The 26,418-nt window shown below is 49.4% G+C and overlaps 3 protein-coding genes and 1 non-coding gene across 18 annotated transcripts in view; 1 reads left to right on the top strand and 3 right to left on the bottom strand.

The window, feature by feature from the left end:
* Iqck (IQ motif containing K) overlaps positions 1-2,166 on the bottom strand; it is a 116,369-nt gene extending 114,203 nt beyond the window's left edge. For 8 of the 10 annotated variants that reach the window (XR_003946504.1, XR_378252.4, XM_006507984.4 and 5 more), the window contains exon 1: positions 1,957-2,163. Coding sequence is in view for 8 of the 10 variants with exons in the window: in XM_006507984.4 (XP_006508047.1) it covers positions 1,957-2,143 (187 nt within the window). In the remaining 2 variants the exon portion in view is untranslated. Of the gene's footprint in view, positions 1-1,956 lie in introns of all 10 variants that reach the window. The other 2 variants (NM_001374605.1, NM_001081446.2) reach the window with 1 other exon arrangement.
* On the top strand, positions 1,920-15,701 carry Knop1 (lysine rich nucleolar protein 1). Of its 4 annotated transcripts, none has more exons than NM_001168218.1 (5): positions 1,920-2,295; positions 4,578-5,029; positions 7,229-7,297; positions 9,344-9,469; positions 11,824-15,701. In NM_001168218.1, exons 1-5 carry the CDS (start codon positions 2,142-2,144, stop codon positions 12,133-12,135), a joined length of 1,113 nt encoding a protein of 370 aa, NP_001161690.1. In that variant the 5' UTR covers positions 1,920-2,141; the 3' UTR covers positions 12,136-15,701. The 4 variants fall into 4 exon arrangements, with proteins under 4 accessions (NP_001161690.1, NP_075686.2, NP_001161691.1 ...); NM_023197.3 differs by having other exon boundaries at positions 4,578-5,515; NM_001168220.1 differs by lacking the exon at positions 1,920-2,295 and adding an exon at positions 2,305-2,530.
* Positions 15,702-16,426: 725 nt separating this feature from the next.
* Vps35l (VPS35 endosomal protein sorting factor like) overlaps positions 16,427-26,418 on the bottom strand; it is a 101,314-nt gene continuing 91,322 nt past the window's right edge. For 2 of the 3 annotated variants that reach the window (XR_378273.2, XM_006508212.2), the window contains 4 exons: positions 24,051-24,216; positions 19,687-19,805; positions 17,217-17,363; positions 16,429-16,722 (listed from right to left, as the gene is read on the bottom strand). Coding sequence is in view for 2 of the 3 variants with exons in the window: in XM_006508212.2 (XP_006508275.1) it covers positions 16,624-16,722; positions 17,217-17,363; positions 19,687-19,805; positions 24,051-24,216 (531 nt within the window). In the remaining variant the exon portion in view is untranslated. Of the gene's footprint in view, positions 16,723-17,216; positions 17,364-19,686; positions 19,806-24,050; positions 24,217-26,418 lie in introns of all 3 variants that reach the window. The other variant, NM_027815.4, reaches the window with a different exon arrangement.
* On the bottom strand, positions 25,240-25,353 carry Gm26147. The gene has a single exon (XR_003947154.1). It is a non-coding gene; the product is annotated as a small nucleolar RNA SNORA24 (small nucleolar RNA).

Here is a 26,418-nt window from a genome sequence, read left to right as displayed (position 1 = left end):
TGGCTTAGTAATAGCCAGGGGAGCCAGCCAGTAACTAGTATTCTTCTGAGGTCAGTGCTTCAGGTTCCTGCTTTGAGTTCCTGTCTTGGTGTTCTTCAACAATGGACTAGAACCTGTAAACTGAAATAAACCCTTTCCTCCCCAAGTTGCCTTTGGTCAGTGTTATCACAGCAACAGAAAAATAACTAGGACAGTCATCTAGGTTGAAGTCACAGTGGCCTTGTATAAAATAGGTCATCTCTACCCCCATTGCTCAACAGCTATTATTTTGTAAGTGACATCAATTCCCTTGCTTTTCAGAGAGCACTAAAACCCTTTGTCCTTGCTTTTATCCAGGTATAACACACCCCACAGAAACTGATTCCACAAGAAAAGACAAAAAAAAGTATCAATATTTATGACCATGTATTGAGCCTTTCAAAGTCCAGAGCATCTTCTCATTATCTCACTTGGTTCCCACTACAGCCCTGTGAGGTAGGAATTATCCCCCTCAAAGAGCACCTTCCCCAGTACTACTTGTGATATTACCAATTTGACGGGGCAGCAACACTGCTGTGGGCTAGTGGTCCTGGACTGAATAAAAGGAAGGAAGTGAGTTGAGCCCCAGAATCCATCTCTGTTTCTTAGTTGTGGATGCAAACGGGACCGGCTGCCAGGAGCCCCCACTGGGATGATGTACCATATCCTCAAACTGTGAGCCCAAATAAGTCTCTGAGTTGCTTTTGTCAGATATTTTTCACAGCAATAAGAAAAGTATCAAACTATACAATAAACTGTACTATGAAGATCTATTGGCTTGGAAAAGTGAATCCTCTGGGTGAAAGACAGTAAGTATATAGACACCTGAATATTGCTGCAGATAGTTCCTCGGGTAAGGACCCTAAGGGTAGAACTTACAAGAACATCAGGGTGAAACCTTTTCTCTAAAGCAAAGGTTACAGGGAAGGAGTAATGCAAGCCCTGTGGTCTGGGAGGACTGACTGACTCTTCTCTTCTTCCTCTGAACTCACCACTTCTTCCAAGTCACCATTTTTCCCTCTATACACTGACAAATTCACTGTTTCCATTCACGAAACATTTACTGACCTGGAACTATTCCATAAATATTGCTATTTAAATTTATCAAAATTAAGTAAAATAAGAAATTTGGTTCTTCTAGTCTGCCAGTCCCAAATTACACCCCAAACCCATTTAACAGCACAGATTATTGAACGTTCTATTAGTGTTGTATTGGACAGCCAATGCCACAAGAATGAAAATCTTTCAGTAGCTGGAAGGCTGAGGCAGGAGGATACTCAGCTGGAAGCCAGTCTGTAGTCCAAAAAGGCGAGAGAAAAGGGAGAAGGGATAGACAGCGGACTTATTATGAATGAATCTGTGTCTCTTGCCTTTGAGATCTGGAGGCTTTGGAATGAAGGAAAACTAACACTCTTCCTGTAACCTAGGATCTGTGACTACGTGGTTCTACCTCCTAACACCACGACATAGGTACCATTGTTATGCCCGCTGTACGACTATTACAAGACCCCATGACCAAGGTTCGTGGGCTACAAAGGAACAAGTGATCTAGCCTGCTTGTGGGGCTTCAGAAAGGCTTTGGGGCAAGTGGAGATCAAAATCTATTTGTCCACACCAAAATACTTCCTGAGTATCACCGGAGCCTGTCTACAGAGTTCATTCATTCCCTGCTTCCTCGGGCGATCTGCGGGCGGTCCGGGTCTCTACCCTGAAGCTTCACACTACGCAACTCTCTGACCGGGTTTCCTTCTGCGAGCCTGTTGCCTGAGGTCGCACCGGAATCCAAGACATACGCCAACCTCTTTCTCCGCGTGTGGGCCTAAGGCTCGGCTCCTCCGCCCGCGCGCGTCACCCGCCTGGCGCACAGAGGCTTGGAACGCGCGTCCCGGCGGGTCCCGCCCGCGTCCCGCCCGGCCCGACCAGCGGCGGGGCGCCTACCCTCGCAGATCTGATCCCATAGGCTCTTCCCCGGCGGCTCGACGACCTGCGGGGGTGACACGAGCACTTCGGGAGACCCGGGCGACACTGCGGGCACCGGCGTGCGCGTAGTGATCGGCGAATCCGCGGAGCCGCTCGCCTCCTCACGCAGCACGCTGCGGCTGGATACAAGTCTCGGCGCCGCCATGGACGCGGTTTCTACAGCAACCCAGGGCACCGGGAGGCCGCGACCCGGAAGGAGAAGGATTTCGAGGGGGCGGGCCAGAAAGTCGAAGCTGACTTCCGGATCGCGGCTGCGCGGCTGCTCACGCGGGGACGCTTGGCCTGCTAGCGAACCAGGTGAGTGCGGGTGGTTTGTGCGGGGCCCCGAGGAAGGTGCTGCACGCTGGGGGAGAGGAAAACAAAGATAAGTCACCCCCAACTCGCCTGCAGCCCTCGGTTTCTCTCCAAGCCGTCCCGCCTTGGAGTAGGCATGGGGATGATCCTGGCTAGCAAGCAGCCTGCGGTTGGTGAGGGCAGCACACGCTCCTCTGGCTCGAGTCCGTGTTTTGCACCTTGTTGACTTTGAGACCTAGTGAGTTACAGTCTCCGAGGCCTGTGAGGCTTATTGGTCACACTAACCCTATCCACTGCTGCCGCGGGAATTTAAGAGTGCCTTCACACTGGGCATAGTGGCCCACGTCTATAACCCCGGCACGCGGGATGCAGATCAGCCCTAGCGACGTAGTCAAACTTTGTCTCAAAAACAAGGCGCTTTTGAAGAAAGCTTGTGTTTGCAGGTGATGCAGTGTAGGTTCGGTTCCACTTCTCGCGAGTGAAGTACAGTTAAAGGGATGGAAAAGAGTATGTTGCTGTTGGCTGAGTGGCAAAACAAAGAAGTGGGTTAAGCTGACGCCTGGGACCTTTTTGTCCGGGTTATTTTTCGTGATCACTGGCCCTAATCCTGTAGAATCATCATGGTCTTACTTGATACTGGCCTGTCGGGACTTGTATCTTTCTCTCCTTTGTGAGTCCCCTTCCTATGTCCTCTAAAAGTCAGTATGTCTTGAGGCCCAGTTATGTTTTCTTGTTAATTATCATCCCTGAAGTCCTGTTTATGTCGTCTCTGTTGGCGAGAGTGACTTCCTTGCCTCAGCCCTACAGTACACATGCTGAGTGAGTTATATCAAGGCAGCTGTTTCATCCAGCTGCCCAGTCACCCTCCACTTCTGCCTCAAGGGTTGACTCTACCATCCTATTGGTCAAACTGGAAAACCATGTTCAATATTATGGAGTTGAGAAAAATGCCACCATAATATTGGTGTATAAGATTATACATGTCTGTGGGGGCATCTTCTTTCTTTCTTTCTTTCTTTCTTTTTTTTTTTTTTTTGGTTTATCTGTATAGCTCTGGCTGTCCTGGAACTCACTTTGTAGACCAGGCTGGCCTTGAACTCAGAAATCTGCCTGCCTCTGGCTCCGGAGTGCTGGGATTAAAGGTGTGCGCCTAAAGCAAGGTGAGAGTGGACTTGATATGGCTCAAGTCTGGCCTAGATCTTTGAAGCTGCCCAGAGCAAGCTGAATCCTTTGTGGAGCATGTTAGCGCCGAAGCCAAGGAGAGGTGCAGGATAGAGAAGCTCCTGGACCCTTAATTTCCACCTCTTTCCTTAGAAGCCTCCCATGTTTTGTCTCTAGTCCACAGAGTAGCAAGAAGCATACTGGTGATCATAGTGAAAGCCATGTATTGAATCCCCGGCCACTTGTCGTAAGTGCTTCTGTTTTTCCCGAGGAAAGCCAGGTAATGAAGGTTTCCATGTGTTATGGCCACATGTTAATTCCTAGCAGTCACTTTGAAACTGAAGACAGTGCTTGCAGCTGTCTTGTAGACTGAGATAGCCCAACTTGTGTACCTTCTGGTTCAGCCTTTATATGGATGATAAAACCGGAGTCCAGAGGGGCCAAGGGTATAAAGCAAGGAAGTGTACCAGTGTTTCTATTTGACCCAAGAGTTTGGAGTCCTGGCTGGGGCTTGTCTCTCTTTGCCACGTTGTTTAAGTAGCTTGGGATGGTAAGAGTTGGAACAGGGGGATTCCTTTGTAGACCTAGAGCAGGAACACTCGACAAATGAGCCAGAGGAAAGAGCTGACTATTAACTGTGCCATTTATTGGATCTGGTGGAAGACTGCTTGGATGTTCTCTCTGCTTCATCTGGTTTTTAAAAAAAAAAAAATGTCATGGAAGCCAGCTAAAGTCTTGATCACAGCTGTGTCTTGCAGTGCTGGCTTGAGTAGGCGCTTGGTAAATATCTGTTGAATATAGGTCTGTCTGGAGGTTTCAGGGAGATGGTGGACAAGGAATCAAGTGCTCAAAGCCTTTTCTCTGGGCTTTCCCGGCACCTCTCTGAGGATGGATGTGTTCTTTCCTTCCAGAAAAGGAAAGTGACGTGCAGAGAGGTGGGGTGATAGAGTCAAACTGAGTGAGGAGTTTGGATTTGAATGTAAGGCCATCTGCATTTGCACTTCCTGCCATTTAATTGTCTTTCCTCCTGCTCCCAAGGAATGGGAGCTGTTTCCCTTTCTCTCGGACCGCAGGCTGGGACTGGGTAGAATGGTAAACTGCATTATTTCTGTTTTTCTTCTCAGTAATGGTCAGCAAGACCCAGAAAGCAGACCTGGGCCCACAACTCCCAGAGAAGAAGAAAAAGAAGAAGAAGAAAAAGAGAGTGGTTGCAAATGTCTCAGAACCAGAGACTCAATACTCAGTCTTAAACAGTAATGATTATTTTATAGACGCTTCTCCTCCGAGGGCCACGTCCCCTTCTAACAATGTGGATGAGGTGCAGATCCCCGAGATATCACTGAGCAAGAGAAAGAAGAAAAAAAAGTCCTGTAGCACTCACTTGGAGGAGTGCCTGGGGGCTGAGCCTACACGGGCAAGGCAGAAAAAGTCACCTAGCCCTAGAAGGCAGGCCCTTGAGCAGTCAGCAGAAGGCCTCATCAGAGAGAAGAAAAAGAAGAGGCGGAAGTCCTTATCAAAGGCTGCCTCCCAAGGCTCAGGGCTGAAGACCTCCCCAGACCCCAAGCATGCCAAGGAGGTAAGCAAAGCTGGTAGGAAGTCCAAAAAACAAAGGAAGGAAAAAAAGGTTCCTGACACGGAAGCCCTTCCTCCCCAGGACGCTTGGCTCTACGAGGCTGGGGATTCCCTGCACTCATGCTTAGAGGGGGCAGAGGCAGAGGAACAGGCAGCCTTGGGGCAGAAAAGGAAGCAGGGGAGCCCCAGAGATCACAACATGAAGAAAAAGAAGAAGAAGACCCACCAGGAGGGAGACATCCTCCTGGTCAACTCCAGGGTCTCTGTGGAGAACAGCCTGAAGAAAGGGAGTAAGAAGTCAGTCAAAAGTGAAGCTTTGGAGTTCGTTCCAATAGACAGCCCGAAGGCCCCTGGGAAGAAGAAAGTCAAATCCAAGAAAAAGGTGGAACAGCCAGTTGGTGAAGGGCTGGCTGTGAAAAGGAAGAAGAAGAAGAAGAAGAAGAGGAAAGAGAACGGAGTAAAGGAAGACCCCTGGCAGGAGGAAAAGGAGGCAGGTTTCATTGGAGTTTGGGGGTGAGGTTGCCATATGGGTGCCTGCATACATGTCAGCACAGGCACTTGTGCATTTAGCTGATAGAACCCCAGCATCCTCGTGTGTGTGTGTGTGTGTGTGTGTGTGTGTGTGTGTGTGTGTGCGCGCGTGCGTGCGCGCGCAGTAATATGTACTGGAAAAGGATAGGAATTACCTGTTTTTTAGTAAACTGGATCCAGAGGCTCCTGTAGTGTCACCAGTAATGCAGGTGCCCTTCACTATATCCATAAATGGGGATCATTTTATGTAAATGTCTTGTGACTTGCTGTCTCTCAGGAGCCAGTAGCTGTCAGCTATAGGCTGTAGTGTTGCTCCTAGCTTAGTAGATCTCCGAGTATGTTAGGAGATGTCAGTGTCCTTTCCCAAAGCCAGTGTCTCGGCAGCCCAAGAAATGACCATCTGCAATGGGAGCAAGACCTGGCTTCTCCAGCTCTGTGCCAGCCATGGCCCTGTGGCTCTCACGAGGTGACGATGGACATTTTCTGAGGAGCGCCTGTGAGATACAGAGCCATCAGGAAGTTGTTGCTGGCCTGCGTCTACTTTCCCAGGCGGGGTTGGGATCATGGGTGACTCCCCGTTGCGGCCTGCAGGGTGGTTGTGGTTGCTGGCATTCTCCCAGCTTTGTCCTCATGCTTTAGGCTCTGTTTCACCACCCACAGCTCAAGTGTGAAAATGAGAAGAGAATTTGAGGGAGACTGTTCTGTTTCATGATGTGGATCCTGGGTAGACTTAGGTCAATCAGCATGGCAAACCAGCTCTGCTGCTTTCTATTCAGAAACTCAGACCAGGGAGATAGATGATTCAGTGGGTAAGAGTGCTTGCTCTGTAAGCATTGGGACCAGAGTTCAAATCCCCAGTAGTCACCTTAAAAGCTCTGCATGGCAGTATGTACCTGTAACTTCAGTATTAGTAGGGAGAGAGAGACAGACAAGATTACTTTGAGAGGCCCCATCGTGAGGCAATGAAGAGAGCGGTAGAGGAAGACACTACTTGTTTCCACCTGTGTGCACAGTGTGCGTGCAAAACACAAAAAATTCAGGGTAAGATGAACCTGGAGGTTTAAAGCTAGCTCCTACTCAATTTTAGGACCTCTTTCTCCCAGGAGACCAGGGGAAAGGTATCCCCTCTGCTTCACATCTACCAGACAGCTTGCACAGTTTACGAGTCACACAGGCCAGGCCAGGAGCAATAGTGTAAGGAGGGGTAAGGAAAGCTGCCCTGCCCCACGGGACCAAGCACAGCTTCTAAGGAAAGAATGCAAAAGCTTTGTCATTCATGATGGACCAGGAACTGATTGCCCCTAGCCTGCAGTTAGAGGGTACTCTGAGGACCCGGATAAATACGGTTGGGATTAAGACCTGCTAGGCCATCTGCAGGCCAAGGGTTACTCAGTTGCACACCACCCATTGAGTGGGGAGGCCTGGATTCAGATTAGCACTGTCGCTGAGCTGCAGAGTGGTTTCCCTTTCCCTCTCTGAGCCGCCTCCTCTCTGTGTCATCTGGCTTAGTGCCCACATTGGCTGAAAGGGACAGGGGGCAGGGCTTTGTTGCTGAGCTCAGGCTCCTTCTCGATGACAAACCAGTGCAGCCATGCTCTCCGGGTTTGTGTTGGCCTGCTGGAGCGAGGGCTGTTGATGGCTTGCCTGAGCTAACACCTTGCCTTCTTTGCAGGAGTCAGACACAGACTTAGAGGTGGTACTGGAGAAAAAAGGCAACATGGATGAGACCTGCATAGACCAGGTAGGACCCAGCCTGGCCTGTGTCCTCCCTTACTTCTTGTCACCCCCTAGATACCCTCACCACCCATCAGGTCACAAATTCTGGGCTCAGGGGGATTGGGGTCACCAAAGGTGTCTTGTCCAATTCCATGGCACCCCTCTAGGGGCAGGTGAACTCAGCCCACCTGCACCTCTGGCCAGGGGATCCCAAAGCCACTGTGACTTTTTCTGAGGGTCCTGACAGGCCCTCTCAGGGAGCCTATTGAAGAGTGTTGGGAAAATGGGGACCTTCGATCTTATAGCTAGAGCAGGCAGAAATGCTCAGCCATGCCCACGGGGTATCTCCACCAGTTCAGGAGCTTGAGAGAGAGCTTACAGACTAGTATCAACTCTGTCATGTGCATATCTCTATGTGGGATCTAGACTTTGTCTAACTGGGATGTTTTTATGTTCCTTTACCCCGGGGCCTGGCAGGACTGAGGAGCTGTGGGGGCCTGGGGTTAGTCCGTGCTTCACTGGCTGCTGACCCTTCTCTATGAGTCAGCATGGGTCTTTACAGGCAGCTGTAGAGAAGCGGGAGGGTGTGTTGGAAGGATATCTGCGCCCAGATAGATAACACCTGGTCCCCATGGTGCCTGCTGAGGCAGCACTGTGATAGAGATCACACAGTCCTCTGCCTCCTAGGTCCCCACCTCCACCTTAGGAGAAAAGGAAGATGAAGTAAAGTTTAGACGTGAGGAGGGCCACCCAGAAGAGATGGTGTGTGCCAGACCTGCAGTGGAGCTGTGGGTGTGAGGGAACTGCACTTGGAGGAGGGCTATGCATATATGGCCAAGGGAAGGGCCAGGGAATGTGCTGGAGCCTGTCCAGGGTGGGCTTGGACCACTGGCCTTCAGGGCTCCTAATCTCCATGCAGGGCCAGGAGTGCTCTGCTCAATAGGCCAAGGTCAATAATGCCTTAGTGGCCCAGGACAGCATGCAGAGGGGCCAGCCTTGGGGCCCCAGCTCTCCTAGGGCCTAGCCCTTGGCTGGGGTCTCCTTAGCCCCTTAGGACACAGCCAAATGTTGAGCAGCCACAGCTACCCAACACTGCAGAGCTCTTGGACTTTGCTGCTCTCTGCCTACTAAGTGTCTCTGAGGCTTAAGGATGGCCTTGAGTCTCCACTTCTGTTTTCCCCATAAATACTGGAAGGTGGTTGTGTGTAAAATGGGAAGATAACATGTCTGCGAATCCTCCTGCCCACTGTCATAAATGAGCTGCTCGTGCGTGCTGCTAGCTCCTTGCACTGTATGTGGCTGAGACCGGAGGCGCAGTGTGTCCTCACTGCATCTGTTGTGTTGACCCTCACCTGTTTCCCTCATCCCTGCTTTTTGTGCTACAGCAGCTGCTGTAGATTGTGTGGTTTGACTTGTACGGAAAGTACCCTCACTTCAAAGTTCTCGTCACGTAAAGGGGAAGCCAAGTTGGACCCAAATTCTTGAGAAGGAAGCAGACGTCCTGGAAGCTTCTGTGGTGCACTGTGGGCTGCTGGGGCCGGCAGAGGCCCGAGCTGGCCTCGCAGGAGCGCGCCTGCGCTCTGCTGCTTCCCCAAGGTCAAGCTTTCCAGTTTCTGCAGATAACTGATCCAGTGATCAGAAAGGGGGAGGGAGTTTTGCAAGGCTGCACGACCTGTTTAGCAGCATTGCTGGGATTCCAGCTTGTGTCTGGCTTGTTTCTAGAAAGGAGTGCTGTCCTCATGGAAGGCGACTACAATATGCACTGCACAAGAGAGGGCCTCAGCATTTCAGTTGGCCAAGTTCCCACACATCACTGTTACCGGATGTTCTGGTAAAGATGGATCATCCTATGTTACAGGAAAATCACTTGTCAAGAAATTGTGCCCATGACAAGTGTTTCAGGCCAGAGGACCAACTATTAACGAGAATGGCCTCTGCACTGGAGCAGAGTAAAGCTCTTGATCTTCCGCCTCACCTTTACGTAGCAGTAAGATCAGTAGAGAACAGGGTCTCATTGGCCTCTTCGTTTTATTTAGCTGCTTATTTACTCATTTATTTTGTCCCTGCATAGGTGAGACGGAAGGCCTTGCAAGAAGAGATTGATCGTGAGTCGGGCAAGACAGAGGCTTCAGAACCCAAAAAGTGGACAGTGGGTTTGTCGGTCAAGACAGAGGCTTCAGAACCCAAAAAGTGGACGGTGGGTTTGTTGTGGGCTTGCTATCCAGAACCTAAGGTGCCCAGCTGACTAGGCACAAATTGGTCTGAGCCAGCTTCACTCCTTCTAAAGGGCTGCTAAGGAGCTGGCCACTGAGATGTGCCCCCTAGGCTGTTGTGGACAATGGGGTGACCTGCAGGCTAATCTCAAGGGGGTCTTTATAGTTGCAGGAAGTACCCAAGGAAGGCTGTTAGCAGCATGCAGGAGGAGTGGGATTTGGGGCTAGACCTCTTAAGGCACCCTTGGGAAATATCCAGACCCTATCTGAGAAGGTAGGAGATGATATGAGGGCCATGGACTTGGCCACCTAAGTTTTACAGCCTGGCCGTGGCACTGCCTCTTTGTGCCTTCAGTCAGCTTCATAAGCTCAGTTGCTAGCTGGCATCTACTGGGCTGGCACTGTGCTGTGTGCGGAGGTGTACAGGACCCTCCTCAGCAGATTCTGTGTAGTGCCTGGAAGGGTGGTTGTTGGCATGGCGTGCTGTACTAGATGATTAGAAGTCAAGCTTCTCAGGACAGGTGACACTTAGCTTAAGACCCTGAATATGGTGGCACTAGTCCTTAGCAGACAGGGCAGTGGCAAATGCAGGACCCAAAAGTGGGAGTGGACTCAGACTGAGCCCTTGTAAAAGCCAGGCTGATGACAGGGTAGCAGGAGCAAGCTAATGTGTCACACCATTACAGTCCAGGACCACAGGGAAGTTTCTACTAGGTGATGATCTGAGGGAGCCACTGCAGGGCATAGGTAGGAAGGGGACTAAGAGGAAGAAAATTTTACGGTATGTGTGGGAGGTGTGGCCATGGACTTGGAGTGAATTCAGGGTGAAAGGGGAGGACCACACATACCTGGAGGGAAGGCCAGTCTACATACTCTGTTTTTAGCATCTTGTTCAACAGATGTTGGCCCATCTTCTAGAAGACTTTGAGGCTTAGAGAGAGAGGTTGTGACTTGATCAGCCACACAGGTGGGGCTTCATCCCAAGCTGCATAACTTCAGGGTCACTCAGTCTTCGGGACCTGAGCCAGTCTTACAAACCTGAGGTGGAATGGGTCTTGGAAAGTTCTCACATTTCTAGCAAGAAGGATTTGTACACTGGTGATAAGTAGAGCATCTCTGCTTCCTGACCTTTATCTTGTTAGACTAGAAGAGTTCCTTGCTGGTGAGTGCCATGCTGTGGAGGATGAGGGAAGGGTGATGATGTGCTCTGTACTACGGAGAGGAGGAGAAGGGTTGGGAAGTTGATTGCTCAGTGCTTAAAGCACTTGCTACTCAATCATGAGGTCCTGCCGGGCGAGGTGGCACACGCCTTCAATCCCAGCACTCAGGAGGCAGAGGCAGGTGGATTTCTAAGTTTGAGGCCAGCCTGGTCTACAAAGTGAGTTCCAGAATAGCCAGGGCTACACAGAGAAACCCTGTCTCAAAAACAAAACAAAACAAAACAAAAAAAAACCAACAACAAAAAAAAAATCATGAGGTCCTGAATTGGAATTCCCAGAAGCCACGTGAAAGCCAGACACATAGCACAAGTGTCTGTGATCTCAGAACGCCTATGAAGTGATAGTCTGTTGCGTGACACTGATATATGGAGGTACAAAACATATCCTCATTCCACATAGGGAGCCAATGTCAGACCAAAGCAATGATACCACCAAAGCCTGATAAACAGCTTAATTGAGGTTGCAGGATCCTGTATGGGTTACTTAGAAGAGCGTGATAGCTGAAAGGCAGCTGCATTACCAAGTCTACCCTAGCATGAAGGACATCTCATGAAGGCTAGAGCACTGGAGCATTCTATATGACTTGCAGGCAGTTCAATAGACATGCAGTCCTTACTGCTTATGTAGCCTTGAGGAGGGAGGGGCCTTATGAACCTGCCAAGTTTCAGGATTGCCTAAGACTTAGTGAGTTGTTTACTTCCTCGGTCTTAATAAGCTCCCCTCTCAGAATGAACTGCTTAAAGTCAGAGGATCAGTATACAACACAGGCTATATAGGAGGATCGCTGGAAGCTCGTGGCCAGCCAAGCACATGCAGCAGAAAAATCAATAGAGATCTTGAAGTGTTCTTGCTATCACCATGTGTTGGGAGAAGGTAGAGCACAGATTAGCTTGGTGTGCAGTGATATTTGTTAGAAGCCAATGATGGGCTCTCAGGCTGGTCATTCCCGAGTTGGGAATCATCTGAATATTATCACCCCCATTAAGCTCTAGGCCTCATTTCCTCACCTGTAATGTGGGAATGAGTAGCCATATTGAATGAGACAGTTCATTGCGTGGCTGAGAGTGAGGGAAGCTTTGGTCTTCAAGGGCAATGACAGCCTTTTACTTTCCACACAGGGAACCCAGTTTGGCCAGTGGGATACTGCCGGCTTTGAAAATGAAGAACAGAAGCTAAAATTCCTGAAGCTTATGGGTGGCTTTAAGCATCTGTCCCCGTCATTCAGCCGCCCTCCCAGCATGACTATCAGGTCCAACATGGCCCTGGACAAAAAGTCTTCAGAAATGCTCCAGCAGAGTCTGCAGCAGGACTATGACCGGGCCATGAGCTGGAAGTACAGCCACGGGGCTGGCCTGGGCTTTAACTCTGAGGCCCGAAAGGTCTTCTACATTGACCGGAATGCCTCCAAGTCTATCAAGTTGCAAGATTAAATATTATTGTCTTGTTCTTCAAACTGCATTTCTTGATCAGTTGCATCCGTCAAGTTGGCTTGAAATAGTCACCTGCAGTTATTGAGGACCAATAGGAATTGCTAAAGCCTCCTATTTTCTATGTTAAACATTCCACCTCCGGGTGACAGTATTTTAATAGTAGCTAGCAGTTGTTGGCACGTGGAGGGTCCTGACTATTTTCCTTGCATTGTTACACTAATTATGGAATGGGTGCTGTTCTCATCTCTATCAAGTTCAGGGATAAATAAAGTAATTAAACGGCCTAGGGTCACCTTCCGTTAAGTGCCATCAAGAGTACATCACCCAGAGTCACTCAATTATCAGTGCAGAAAGCAAGTGATATGCCATGACTTGCAAGTTTGTTTTCCTTCTCCCTTATCAGGAGGCAGGTGTGGTGCAGCAGGCAGACGTGGCCAGTACCTCTGAGCTGGCTTCTTTCCAGCCGTCCTCCTTCCATCTGACTGCTGTGCTTGGATTTGATGCTGCTGTATTGGCTGGATCTCAAGGCATTTTGGACAGTAGGTAATCCTGCGTATGGACCCATGACAGATTCTCAGCAGCATGTTTTGTGTTTGTGTTCACTAGACAGAAGACCTTGGACACTTGTGTGATGAAATCAAACATATAAGGGGTGGAGAAAAAGATACTTTGCTGCAGGCACCATACCCTCCCACCCCTCCCTCCCAAATCACAGCAATCTTCATGGAGCTCCTGATACAGAGACCCATGTGACATGATTTTCTCTCCCACCAGCTATTGGCAGTCTGGTATCAAGGTTCAGAGAAGGTTACTTTCCTGTTTTGGCCTGATTTCTCACAGGCAGAAACACTGGGTGGGGATGGAGGTGTTTGATGCTGCACTCAGCCAGGACATTCATTCATCCTTCCAGCACCGTCATCAGTGTTGATGCCTTCATGCTGCTAAGAAGATGAGAGACAATTCCCAGCATTCCAGAGATGGGAGAAAACCCTCTCTACAACTAAAGAAACTTCCGGCAGTCCCTCAGGGAACCTGTGATGGCGTCATTCAGCTTTGTAGTTTTTCCTGTATCAGCCCCCTTGGTAAGGAGATGCCCCTCAGGCCAGCCAGGGAGAGGGTGAGGTGTGCAGTACTGCCAAATGGGCAGCAGAGGTGTTGCTGTGCCCCCTACCTTGTTCCTGTCCTGTGGGCATAGGCCATATGTATGGCAAAGACCTGTTTACACCACTTTCCTGGAATGAACTTGGCTTCTCATCAATTCAGCCTCAAGATTCAGAAAAGACCACTTCCAGTCACGTCAATGGCAGAATTCTGCATTTGAGTCAACTTCCAGACAAATCTCCCTCGGCCTTGGTGAACTCTGGGAACCATCTGCATAACTCCAATAGCTTGTGTTCCCCACAAGTCACATTCCAGCCTAAGTGTCTCAGCTCATCAAAAACTTGCACATGGCAATCTTACGGGTGGTAGATGGTTTTCTATCTTATGTCACATATGCCTTGGAAGCTGTCATCAAAGTGTGAGAGCCAGATCTTTTTCTTAGCTGTTACACATACCTCAGTGCTGAAAGACTTGATTTTGTAGCTTGGTACCTCAGCGTTGACTTAGGTGCTCCACTAGCCCACCTTTCTCTAAGAATTGAAGTCTGTAGTCTATCTCCAAGGCACTGGAGGTAGGGTCAGTGATCTAACACAACCTTGAACTTGACTGATTCTCTCAGGCATTTCTTACCAGCTTGGTGGCACTTAAGCAATATCCTTGTCCAACAGTCACCAAAATCTCATGATTCTTAACACTTGTGCTTGAGCTGATTTCTGTGCTATATCTGCTTGGGCCCATGAGGCCCTGCCCTGAGGCTACATGTACAACCAGACTAACCTGTGAAAAGGCTCTCTCAGACACAGGTGTCCCTGCTCTTAGTACTACTTGGGTTATGGTAGGCAGGACACACACATACCCAGCAGAAGGGAAATTAAAGTCACTAATCACATGCTGCTATTATTATTGTTGTTGTTGTTTTTTTGAGACAGGGTTTCTTTGTGTAGCCCTGAAGACCATACCATGCTAGCCTTAAAAGTCACAGCGATTCACCTGTCTGCCTCCTGGAGTGCTAGGATTAAAGGTATACATCACTGCTGCCTGGCTTCCAGCCACCACTGGCTATCAGATAGATTTGAAATCAGATCCTTGATAACCTGAGCAGGTTCTTTTCTTCACAGTTCCCTAACTGATACGTAGCAGAAGATTTAGTGTGGAAGACACTTGGGAAGGAAAAGGCCACAAGCCAAGATCACAGGCAACGTACAGAAGCCATGCAGCATCTCTTTCCACCAGAGTACCCACAAAAGAACTTAGACATGGGGATACCTTGACCTAGCCCAGAGAAACCAGTGAGTTCTGACCAACAGCAGTCAAGACAGTAAAACCACAGGAAGTCACTGTGCTTGTAATTTCTTAAAGGAATAAGAACCAGGAATCACTCACAGATGGACATGAGGCATCCTGTTTTTCATTTCCTAAAAGTCTCTTTACATGTCCTTCTCAGGGGAAGTAGATGCTGTTTGTGGAGGCGGGCTTCAAAGACTGGACTGTCAGTAACACTTCTGCCCAGGTCAGCAGACTGTTGCAGGAGCCCCGTGGTATGTGTACCCAGTGTGAGGATAAGCCGAGGTTAACACAAGCAGTGGGAATTCCCCAGGCCAGTGTAAGCTGCTTATGCTGTTATCCTGGGCAGCCTTGAGGCAGGAGAGTAACGTACAAAGGATTATTTATGAATTTGCCAGTTATTTTTGAAAGAATTAGCATCACAGTGAAAGTGACATAAAATAATTTTAGTAGAAACAGTTTGGTGAAATAAAGGCCATTTGGGAGTATTTGAACAGCACCATAGTGCATTCTGGGTTCTGGCATGTTCACAGCAGGAGGAAAGGCATTTTTTAGCATCTGGTTTTTGTTTTTGAGACTGGGGCTCATATATCCCAGACCAGCTTCAAACATGTAACTGGGGACCTTGATCAGATCTTGATCCTCCTGTCTCTACCTCCTAACTACTGCCGTTCTAGGTCTGCACCTTGGCACTCTGTCTTATGTGGGGTCTTGTGTCTGCCAGGCAAGCATTCCACTGACTGAGCCATATCCTTCGCCTCATCTGCTCATTTTTGGTTTGGTTTTTGTTTTAAGAAATTGTATCAATTCCTTGGGCTGGAGGGTATTCTCATCAGATTGGCCCCAAATGTATATACAACAGTAACCCTGCTCTTTGTTGTTGTTGTTTTGTTTTGTTTGTTTTTTCGAGACAGGGTTTCTCTGTGTAGCCCTGACTGTCCTGGAACTCACTCTGTAGACCAACCTGACCTTGAACTCAGAAATCCACCTGCCTCTGCCTCTGCCTCCCAAGTGCTGGGATTAAAGGCGTGCACCGCCACCACCTGGCTGTAACTCTGCTCTTAAACTAGTAAAGACACAAGCTGTGTGTGTATGTGTGTGTGAGACTTAATAACTTCTACTTTCTGAGGTTAGTCATGTATAGTATTTCAGATAAATAAAATCCATGCCTAAAGCACAAATATAGTCTTTTGAATGTGTGTGTTTTGCCCTGACTAGTTTTGAGCAACCCTGCTTCCACCTCCCAAGTAGCTGCAACTTGAAGTATGTGCCACCAGGGCAGTATAGCCTGAAACACAGCTGAGCCAAACTTGGATGTATTTTCACAGGCAGTAGTAGGTTCCAGGTTATGACTCAGCAGTGCTTCTGGCTAGCGACAGAACTGCAGCCCAAGGCAATCAAGGGCAGTTATAAGCTCACTCAGAAGCACTGCCTAAGTGCCCAGCAGTGTGTGGATCTGGATGTGCTTGCTAAGTCAGAAGTGATCAGCCAACAGCTGGAAACAGCTGATTTTCATAGCCCAGGTTGACCTTAAACTCATGGCATCCTCTGCTTCTTTCTCTTAAGTGCTAGGATTACAGGTGAACACCTCTATGCCCCATAGGTTACTGGGCATTTCTACTGTGACTATCAGGAGTCTCAGATGAGACCTCAGTTTCTCTTATATTCTAAATCCAAATGTGCTACGTATGGCTGAAAAAGAGTGGGCAAGCTGACATTATTCCCCAAGGTGTTTAATAGGAGACTGTCTCTACCCTAAGAGTGTGTGTGCAACTGGGGGCTGCTATTCAGCAAATGGAAATACCCTTCAGAAAAGAAAGCCCTGAACCTTGGCTGCTCTCCATCAGTGCCCACAGATCCCCGGGCTGGGAACCAGAAGCCTTGCCAACACACACCGAGACACTGCTATCTAAAGAACAAGACTGGGTTTTAATGTTCTGTCGATTCCCCTTCTGCTGTCAGAATAGCCAAGTAGAAGGCAAGAGCTTAAAACCAATCTGTATAAAAGTAAAAATAACAAAAACTTCTAAATTCCAGGAAGAGTTAATGGCAGCCAAGCAGATCTTCCAGGATGTGGCACTGGGACTCCCGAAAGGCAAGTTCTCAGGTCCTGGTTTGCAGAGGGAGCCTCAGGGCCAGCTCTGACAGATGATTCATGTCAGGTTGTTTGCTTCGCTTCTTGATGTAATCCAGAGTTTTCACCTAGAAAGAACAGCTCCAGCTTAGATTTGCTTTTGCAACTCTGACCTGGGGCTGGAGCCTCTTGTGAATTGCCTCTAAGTGAGCTTACCCTGCCTAACTGAAAACGGGGCATCTCCTCTGGGTAGCATTAAATTCAGCCTTGGGGCCTGGACACGTAGCTCAGTTGGCAGAGTGCTTACATGCACCAAATCCTGGGTTTCATCCCCAGCACCACAAAGCTAGGTGGAGGATCTCGAGTTTAATGGTAACCAGAGCTGCTACTTGAGACTTGTCTCAGGAAAAGATTCAGTCTGGGCTGTGGCCAGGAGTGGGCAATTGACATTCTCAGTAAAAACGAAGAGGGTGTGTCTGGGAATGTTTTCTAACAGAAGGAAGTCACCCAAAAGAATTTTTGGGTCTGGCACCCACCTCAGGGGTGACAGGGCACCTTAAGGTGCTGCTGATGCTGTATCAAGGTCAGTGTCACTCTGGCTGGCAGGAGCCCTGGTGCTTACCATAGTCCTTGTGTCTGCACAGCCGTGTCTCTGTGCCAGGTGCCATAGGTTGACAGAGAGTTGGTTCAGCTTGTTGTTACGAAGGTCCCCGTGGGCTAGGATGCTATTGAAGAAGGAGAGGCCCAGCAGGCTCTGTCGCTTCAGAGCCTGGAAGAGAGAAGGGAAGATATGACCTTGTCCTGGCACATTGGACTGGCTCAGTGCAGATGTTCTTGGTAGGGTGGTCATGGCAATTTTGCCATGTGTTTGCTGAGCCCACCCACGACACCTGTAAAGCATAAGTGAGCTTTACAACACAGAGGGAGGGAGAAAGGACTGAGGCACCACTAGCTCTGCTTAGCCCCCGGCTGTCACCCTGGTTAGGAGAGCCCCATAGTCCCTGGGTTGGAAGTGAAGCCTAACAGTGGTGGAACAGCTGTGCTTCGAGCACAAGTCAAGCCGGAAGGATTCCTCACAGCTCTCAGCCATGGCTCAGGCTTCTGAAAGCTGTAGTCACGATTGCTGATCCTAACCAACAGAGCTCCTGACCTAACCAACTGAGCTCCTGAACCAGGGCTCAGGTTCTGCATTTACAAGACACACCAATTGCACGGAATGGTGGTGCACACCTAACCCCAGCCTCAGGAGGGAGAGTCAGGAGGGTCAGGGGTTCCAAGTCATCTTCAACTCCAGGCAAAGTTCGAGGCCAGACTGAGCTATATGAGACCTCCATCTCTAAAAGTCAGAGAACAAAGAACCTGCTGACACTGTAACAACAGACCTTTCTGGAATCTTGCTTTGTTGGATGATCTATAAGGTACCTCACCAAACAACCTTTTAACCATACATGACCAGCTTTGAATGGCAGAGACGATGGGGAATAGAAACAGTATTGCAGTGACCGCTCAGGTGAAAGGGCACAGAGAAAGCCACGTCTACAGGTGGGCATCTGCTCTTCCTCCCCGTCAAACTTCCCAATAACATTTCATCCTAAAACACCCAGTTTGGGTTTATAGTGCCACAGCCAATTATAAACGACATTACTTGATATGTGTCAGGGGTGTGAAGGCACGCTGGCAGGCGGTAAAGACAGAAGGACCACTGTGTTCAAGGGAAGCCTGATAGTGCCTCACACCCTCTAGGCTCGGGTTTTTAATGGGGTAGGGGAGCTCTTTTCCTGTGAGAACTGTCATTTCCAGGAAGCTCTAGGGGCCTGGCACAGGTCCCAGACCCCCACCCTCAACAATTTCTCCCAGCTCATGACTAAAGCAGAACTCAATCCTTCATGTGTCTTTGACAATTTTGGAAACAGGGTAGTTCCCAGGATGAGGGTATGGGACAAACAAGGATACTTAAGTGCTGGGCTCCCAACAGCAGGAAGCAGACCTCCACCTGGGTGCCAGCAGGCTGGGCAGCTTGGCCCTTATGGTACCTGCTGGAGCTGAAATGGGGTCTTATGAAACAGGACAGCAGGATCAGTTACACTCACTGCCAGCTCTCTACACAGTTCATCTGTCTCCTCCTCCCTCACTACTTTCTTTTTTATGTTTTTTAGATATTTATTTTATTTACATATGAATACTTTGGATAGATGTATGTATACCATAAGGCGTTGGATTCCATGAGGTGGATGGTTGCAAGCCACCATGTGGGTGCTAGGAACCAAACCCAGGTCCTCTTGAAGAGTGACAAGTGCTCTTAACTGCTGAGCCATCTCTGTAGCCTCTTATTCATTCATTCATTCATTCATTCATTCATTCATTCATTCATTGAGACAGGGTCTCTCTTTGTAGCCCTGGCTATTCCAGAACTCAGTATGTAGACCAGGCTGGCCTTTAACTCATAGAGATCTGCCTGCCTCTGCCTCCCAAGTGCTGGGACTGGAACTGAAGGCAGGCAGCACCACACCTGGCTAGCCTCAGCCTCAGGTAGTCTACACCGACCTCAAACTCTCAGTGTAGGAAAGACCATCGTCACCTCGAACTCCTGACCTTCCTGCTTCCACTCCCAAATGCTGGGATCACACACTGTTTTATGCTGTGCTGGGATTAAAACCAGGGCCTTGTGCATGCCAGGGACACTGAGCTACATCCCCAGACCACTGTTTGAGACAACCAGTGATCATCCTGTCTTAGCCTCTGAATGCTGGAATTATAGGTCCATGCAACTGTGCCCAGCTTTTCTGTTTGTTTCTAATTGATGTATGAGAGAGAGAGAGAGAGAGAGAGAGAGAGAGAGAGAGAGAGAGAGAGAGCGAGAGCGCAAACCAAAAACCTTGCAAGTTGAGAGCAGACTCATGTGTACCAGAAGCTGAATGAGCTGAAACTGGGTGTCGAGGAGCGCTGCGAGGCGGAGAACAGCCAAGGCCAAGGGCCCAAAGTACCGGGGATCACAATTCACTCCGATTTGTTTCCCTTTCACAATGGACCACTTTGTAACTGCCCTGCCTTGCGGCTTCCAGAGCTCATAGGTGGAGAGGGCGGGTACCCACCTCGTCTTTGGCCAGGGTTTTCAGGTGCTCCAGGATCTGAGCCATCACAGCCTCACACAGCTTGCTGTTCTCAGCCAGGAACTTGGAGTCTCCCCCGTACAAGCTGTCATTGGAGTCAACTGGGTGAGCAAACAAGAGCAGCATGTCACATGGATTGGCAGGTGGCAGATAGCAGGAAGGCCTGCAGGGTTTATGGGCCAAGATGACCCACACGCTTTGGGATTCACTAAGAAAGCATCTGGCCTGAGGCCAGCAGAGTGGAAGTGATTCCCCCCACTGGCCATGCCTGGAGGGTCAGCAATAATCACAGTGACCCTCTCAGCATCTGCCAGGTACTGTGACAAGCACTCTCTCTGTATCATAAAAGGGCCCACAGAACCAGCACTAGGAAGAGTTGGCATGTACATCTTCAATGAGTGGAGAAACTGAGGCTCAGAAGCCAGCCTAAGCACTTACCATTGCATCCTTAACACCAACTGGCTAGCTTTCTAGTTCTAGAAGGTTCTATTTATACTACCAGGGAAGACAAATATTCAACACCCCTACCCAGATGTGAACCCTGACACCTACAATAGTGACTGAGATGCCCATCAGAGCCAACAGTGGCATGAGTGCTACTGGAACAGTCAACCACTTTCTGACTCACGCCTGCCATCATGGTCCACAGTCCAATTACTCCCAAAGCTTCTAGGCCTGACAGTGTCTCCTTCCTCTCTCATAAGATAGCATCTCTATCATTCAAGCTAGCCTGGAAATTACTCTGTAACCCAGGCTGGCCTTTAACTCATGGCAACCCTCCTGCCTCAGCCTCAGAGTGCTAGACGTACAGGAGTGAGCCACCATGCTCTTTAACAAAGCCTCTGCTTGGTTCAAATCTCCTGTGACAGCCACAGCCTAGAGAAAGACCAGTTCAGCTAAGGATGGCTTGAGTACAGCTTCCTCTTCCCTCCCTCAAAGAACACGGTCTCTGCTGGACAGGGCGGACACTGTGCAATCTGTGGTGGACATTTGGGTTTTCACTTCAACGACGAATCTCAGGCAATCTGCTTATCAGAGGACAGCTCTGTGGCTCTTCCTATGATGACTGGCGTCATCCCCTGTATGCGGCACAGAGCAGTACAGCTAGTCTCCACTGTGAACACTTGAGTTGTGTGTTTTCATTTGTGCAGGGCTGGGAACAGAATGTGCATGTCAGGTAGAGCTCTAATACTGTACTCTTATCTCCACATGCATTTGGAGGCCAGAGATCAATCTCGAGTGTCACTTCTCAGGAGCTGCCCAGCTCGCTTGCTTGCTTATTTATTTATGGACAATAATTACTCGGTAGTCTAGGCTGGCCAGCCAGTAAGCCTCAGGGATCACCTGTCTCTGCATTCTAGACGTCAGCATGCTTGAGTGGCATGCGCTTCACCAACGGAGCCACCTTCCCTGTCCCTCTTCGGCTGGCTAGCACCAGCCTGCACCAACAAGAACACAGCTTCTGCCTTTCAGAGCATGTTCCGCGGCGGCCTCCATGCTCACACGGCTACTCCCGTTTTCTCAGCTAATCCTTTAACTTCTTCCATCCCAGTGCCCAACACGAATGTCCTCATGGCTGGGTACAGTGTTGTTAGGCCAAGTGTCTAGCGGACAGAAGAAAAGATCAATGCCAGGAAGAAGTTGGCGTGTGCCATTTGATAAGTCAAATGGCCATGCCCAGCCATGGGGGTGGGGTACCCAGCAGTAATCCAGTCATTTGGGGAGGAAGTTAAGGGGTTCTCCGTTTATCTGCTGGGATGTAGCTGTGATTTCCTGGCACCCTTGGGTTACTACTATCTCTAAGGAACACCTGGGAGGATCTCATCTCGCCCACAGTTCAGAGGAGACCACACCCATGAGAAACACAAGAGGACCTCCAATTTGATTCTGTTGTACAAATGAAGAACAAAAGACAAAGAGTCCACTTGCAGATGCAGTGGGCAGGGAGTGGGTGGAGAGAGACAATACTATTCTCGGGTATGTCACAATTGCTCAGACTGCAAAGAAGCAGTCCCTGGATGTGGGCTACAGAAATGGGAAGATGTTCAAGAGATACTTTCCAAGACCAAGGAAAGCCAGGCCTTGGAACTCTTAAGAAACCACTCCGTGGAATATGGTATAGTAGTGTAGTATACATTTTTTTTTTTTTTTGAGACAGGGTTTCTCTGTGTAGTCCTGGCTGTCCTGGAACTCACTCTGTAGACCAGGCTGGCCTCGAACTCAGAAATCAGCCTACCTCTACCTCCCAAGTGCTGGGATTAAAGGTGTGCGCCATTACCGCCCGGCTTAGTAGTGTACATCTTTATTCACAGTACTTGGGAGGCAAAGGCAGGACCTGTGAATTCCAGGCTAACCTGGTCTTCATATTAAGTTCCTGCCTAAACAGAAAGAGGAGCCCCCTTTAGGATCTGAGACAATGACTCAATTAATTCAGTGTCAGTTACACAAGAATGAAACCCACATTTGGACCTCCAAGTGAGAAAGCCAGGTGTTGGTTGTCCATGTCTATAACCGTAGTAAAGGACAAAGGGGGCAGAAATAGGTGGATCACCAGAGCTCTCTGGCCGGCAGCCAGCCAAGACAACTGGTGAGCTCCAGGCTCAGAGAGAGCCTCTGTCACAAAAACAACTGGACAGTAGAAAGACACTTGACATCAATTTCTGTCCTCCACACACATATGTACACACTCAGACACAGACAGACAGACAGACAGACAGACAGACACACATGTATCAAAAGTACACTGAGTGGAGCCCCTCCCTACACACAGCAGGGTCATGTAGCTATGGGAAGCTCCTAATTTATAGTCTCCCAGGAACTAACTTTTAAAACTATACTCCTTTGTTCTCCATACTACTGTAATTTGCACTGACTCTGGTAGAGCAAATGGGTAGATCTGTGCATAATTAAATGAAGGAAAGAACCATCGGGGATGCTTTGTGTTCCCCTCTGGCTGCTGCTTTCAAGACAAGAGAGTCCCATATTCTCTCCAGGTTTTGCTTGAAAAGCAAAAACAAAACATCAGAGGTACAGAAGACTTGAACACGGGTTGTGTTTGTTTTAAGATGGGATTTATGTAGCCCAGGCTGGACCTCAGACACTTATTTCAGCTGAGGGCAACGTACATACATTCTATCCTCCTGGCTATCTGGAATCAGTCGAGATTGTGTGACCAACTTGAGGCCCTGTGGGTTTAATCAACTAGAGAAAGTAAAGAAAAGGAGCCGTGGTGGAGGAGGGGGTGAGAGGGGTATGTGTAAGGGCTATCTCACATCTCACAGGAAGGCTATCTCAAACCAGTGCCACCAAGGACAAAACAGACTGGGCAGGTCGGAGAACAAGATTGCCTCCTACCTCCCAGCATCTGAACTGTGTGGGCCTTCACACTCCCTGAAGCTCAGGCTACAGAACTCATGCCAAAGCTTACCCGGAGTGGGGTGAGGGCAGCCTGTGATGATGCTCCTGATCCAAGGGTGCTTCTGCAATCGCAGCACATGGCACTCCTCAGCCTGCGTGCGCGTGCACACATATACTCAGAGGAGTGCTGGGCAGATGGCTCATGGCCCAGGATTTGCCTAGCACATATAAAGCCCTGAATTCCACTTCTACCACCAGGAGAAACTGAGCCTACAAATCTCCAGGCCTCTTCCTGGGGAGTCTAAGTTGGGGATAGAAGGTGGCTCAGGAATACAGACTCTTGGATTAAGAGATAGATCAACTGACAGAGGGCTTGCTAACATGTGTGAGGCCCAAGCACTGCATTAACTGGGCATGAGGTACATGCCTGTAACCCTGGCACTCTGCGTACAGAGGGAGGGGATATCAAGAGCTCAAGGTCTAGGGACACAGAGGCAGCCAGAGCTACAGAATGAGAACAAACAAACAAGATGGGGTCAAGGTCATCTTCAGCTATAACTTGAGTTTGAGGCCAGACTACAAGAGACCCTGGCTAGAGATACAAGCTCAGTGGGTAATGTGTTGCACAAACATGAGGACCTGAGCCTATAACCCAAGCTCCTATGTAAAACCTACACCTAGCAGGTGTGCCTGTCACACTGCACTGCAGGTTGTGGTGGGCTTGCACAGAATGGCAAATCTTTGGAGCCCATTAGCCAACCAGATTAGCTAGATTGGTGGGTGAGCTCTAGATTCAGTCAGAAGCCCTGTCTTCAAAATAAGGGGAGGAGTGATTTAGGAAGACTCCCAGGGCCAAGCTGGGCCTCTACCTGCGCTCACACAAGTACGTCCAGGCAACTCATGTGCGCACAAACACAAGAGATGGTGAGACGGCCCCTGTGCTGTCCGTGAAATAGGGGCATGCTGAGGGCTGGCCGGGATGCTACTACCTTTGTCTATGTGGTAAAGATAGGTGTCCTGGCTCATGGCAGACAGCAGGTGCAGGACAGAGGTGTAGATTCGAATTTTGTCATCACTACTGTCCTCCCAGGTGTAGTCCTGGATCACGTTGAGAAGTTCTCGAACCAGAAATAGGACTCCGTGCTCTGGATGATCCTGGTGTCGAGGGGGAAAAAATGACAAGATAAGCCCAGCAGATCAGCTAAAGCACTCACCAACCGAGCGCTTCCCTAAGCAGACGCTCGGATTACAATGCCCATTGCTTCGTAAGAGCAGGGCCAAGCATGAGCCTAGGCAAACAGCACAGAGATTTCAGGCTGGAGCCATGAGCAGCAGCCTCACTTTTGGATCCAAGGAACAACAGGCAATCACCTGTCAGCCCAATGGCCTGTGCTTCCATGATTATTCCTTTATCTGCCATGGGCAGTGGCAGAAGCAAGTCGCATATGCCTAATTACAAAAAGATACTGTGGGTCCTCAGAAGATGACATGGCAGAAGCCACTGCACCGACTTTAAGTACAGTCCCACTCCTGAGGTTGCTCACCAACAGCAAGGGCTGATCTGGGCTCCGTCAATAAGAGGGAAGACCCAAGGGGCCACGCAAAGTTAGAGCCAAGTGTGTTTCTCAGACACGACCCAGAATCTTTCCAAAAAGGGCTGCAATGCAAAAAGGTGGGCAGCTTCAATGCCATTCCCAAGGCGTGGCTCTTCTGCTGAAACTACCTAGAGGCCTTACTTGCAGGAAATAAATGCCCAGCTGGCCCCACCAACCCTGGTCACAGCCGCAGCACTGGGTCCTGGCAAGGAAACACTCAAACAGGTTAAGAAAAGGAGGAGCAGAGGACGATTATTTGCACAGCTGGGGGCAGCATGGGGCCAGGCAACAGGGAGAATAAGGTGCAGGTAAGGGCACTGTTGAGACCTGAAGACCTGCAGCTGGAGGCTGCTTGCCACAAGATGCAGCCTTGCAATGGAGGGGTGTGGCTATTGGCAAAGCATGGCTGGGGATCAATCCTGAGATGATAGGCTCTGAGCATGGGTGTCCGTCCTCAGGCACTCTGGTCTGCAGGCTGCGTCTCCTGTTGGCTGGAAGGCAGACGAGTCTCCAGAAGCCACTCTCCTAGCACTGACTACTTAGTGTGCAAAATAACCTGGTATTTTCACAGCTGAACAGTAAAGAATGCGCCTTGTATAAGTCCCAATCCAGTATCAACTAAATGGTAACAGCTTTGCCAATCAAGAACATCCTCTTCCATGGCTAGGAAGCCAGTCTCCCTTAAAATTACATTTATTTGTGTGTGTGTGTGTGTGTGTGTTGGTATACACTGTCATGCCAGGGCATATGTGGAGATCAAAAGACAACTTTAGGGAGTTGGCGCTCTCTTACTACCAGGTGGGTACAAGGGATTGAATTCTAGTCCTCAGGCTTGGTGGCAGGTACCATTAGCTGCCGAGCCATTTCACTGGCTCAGGAAGCCCTTTTTGTATTTCTTGTATCAGCAAGAGGATGCAGGATGCTCAGACACCCAAACAACGTGAGCTGTGTACGTCTGAACCACCCAGGCGAGGCTGCCTGCTAGTCGGTCCCAGCTGCAGCTCACCGCCGCCTTCCTCTGCATGCAGCTGTTTCTAACTAGGCTATCTGGTTCGGCTACGTGGATACTAAAATACATTATTTTAATTTAAGGATCAGCCTTGGGAATAGATCATGGTCTGAATATTTTAGGAACTTCATGTCAGCGCTCATGTTCCCGCCCTGTGGGAGAACAATGAACAAACTTTCAGAGAGGTGGGGCCATGGGCAACAGAATTCGGGGAATGGTTTGGGGTGAGCACTTCTGCGAACTTCAGCTCGTAACCAAAAAGGTGACAGATTATGTCCATGGTGCTGCACCAAAGAGGGCAACAGCGCATGTGAGTCCTGCCAGGGTCACTTATGGGCCGATGACCTCTCACCTCTCTGTGGATTACTGTCCACTTCAGTTCCGTGTTTTGAGTGCATAGTTATGAACTGCTAGCTGGCTCTTCAGAAGGAAGTATGCTTAAGAGAATGTAAGCAAGAGCTGGGCACAAAGGAGCCAGAACACCAATGGGCTGGGAGCATAGCAGGACAGAAGGGCCCTGGGATGGGAAGGTGAGACAGAGGAGAGACGGCCCCAGCAGACAGGAGGTCGTCAGAGCAGGTGCCTGTGTCTCCTCACTTCCTAGGGTAGGTTTGCACGGCCTCATAAATCCCAGTGGATTCTCATCCTCCCTTTAGGCCGCATTTACACAGTGGTCCCTGCCCTGAAGCCTTCTCCTCTCACCTTGCACCAAGAGCTCATTTTCCTTCTAATCTCAGCTGTAAGTTACCTTCT

Source organism: Mus musculus, chromosome 7 (genome assembly GCF_000001635.26).
Source record: "Mus musculus strain C57BL/6J chromosome 7, GRCm38.p6 C57BL/6J".
NCBI lineage: Eukaryota > Metazoa > Chordata > Mammalia > Rodentia > Muridae > Mus > Mus musculus.
This window is presented reverse-complemented; position numbering and strand designations above follow the sequence as displayed.

Bases quoted from the DNA above. Each gene is read 5' to 3' on its own strand.
- Knop1 (NM_023197.3), top strand. From the start codon at position 2,142: ATGGACGCGGTTTCTACAGCAACCCAGGGCACCGGGAGGCCGCGACCC. The intron at 2,296-4,577 runs GTGAGTGCGGGT...TTTTCTTCTCAG, and splicing joins TTGGCCTGCTAGCGAACCAG to TAATGGTCAGCAAGACCCAG. The intron at 9,470-11,823 runs GTGGGTTTGTTG...CTTTCCACACAG, and splicing joins CAGAACCCAAAAAGTGGACG to GGAACCCAGTTTGGCCAGTG.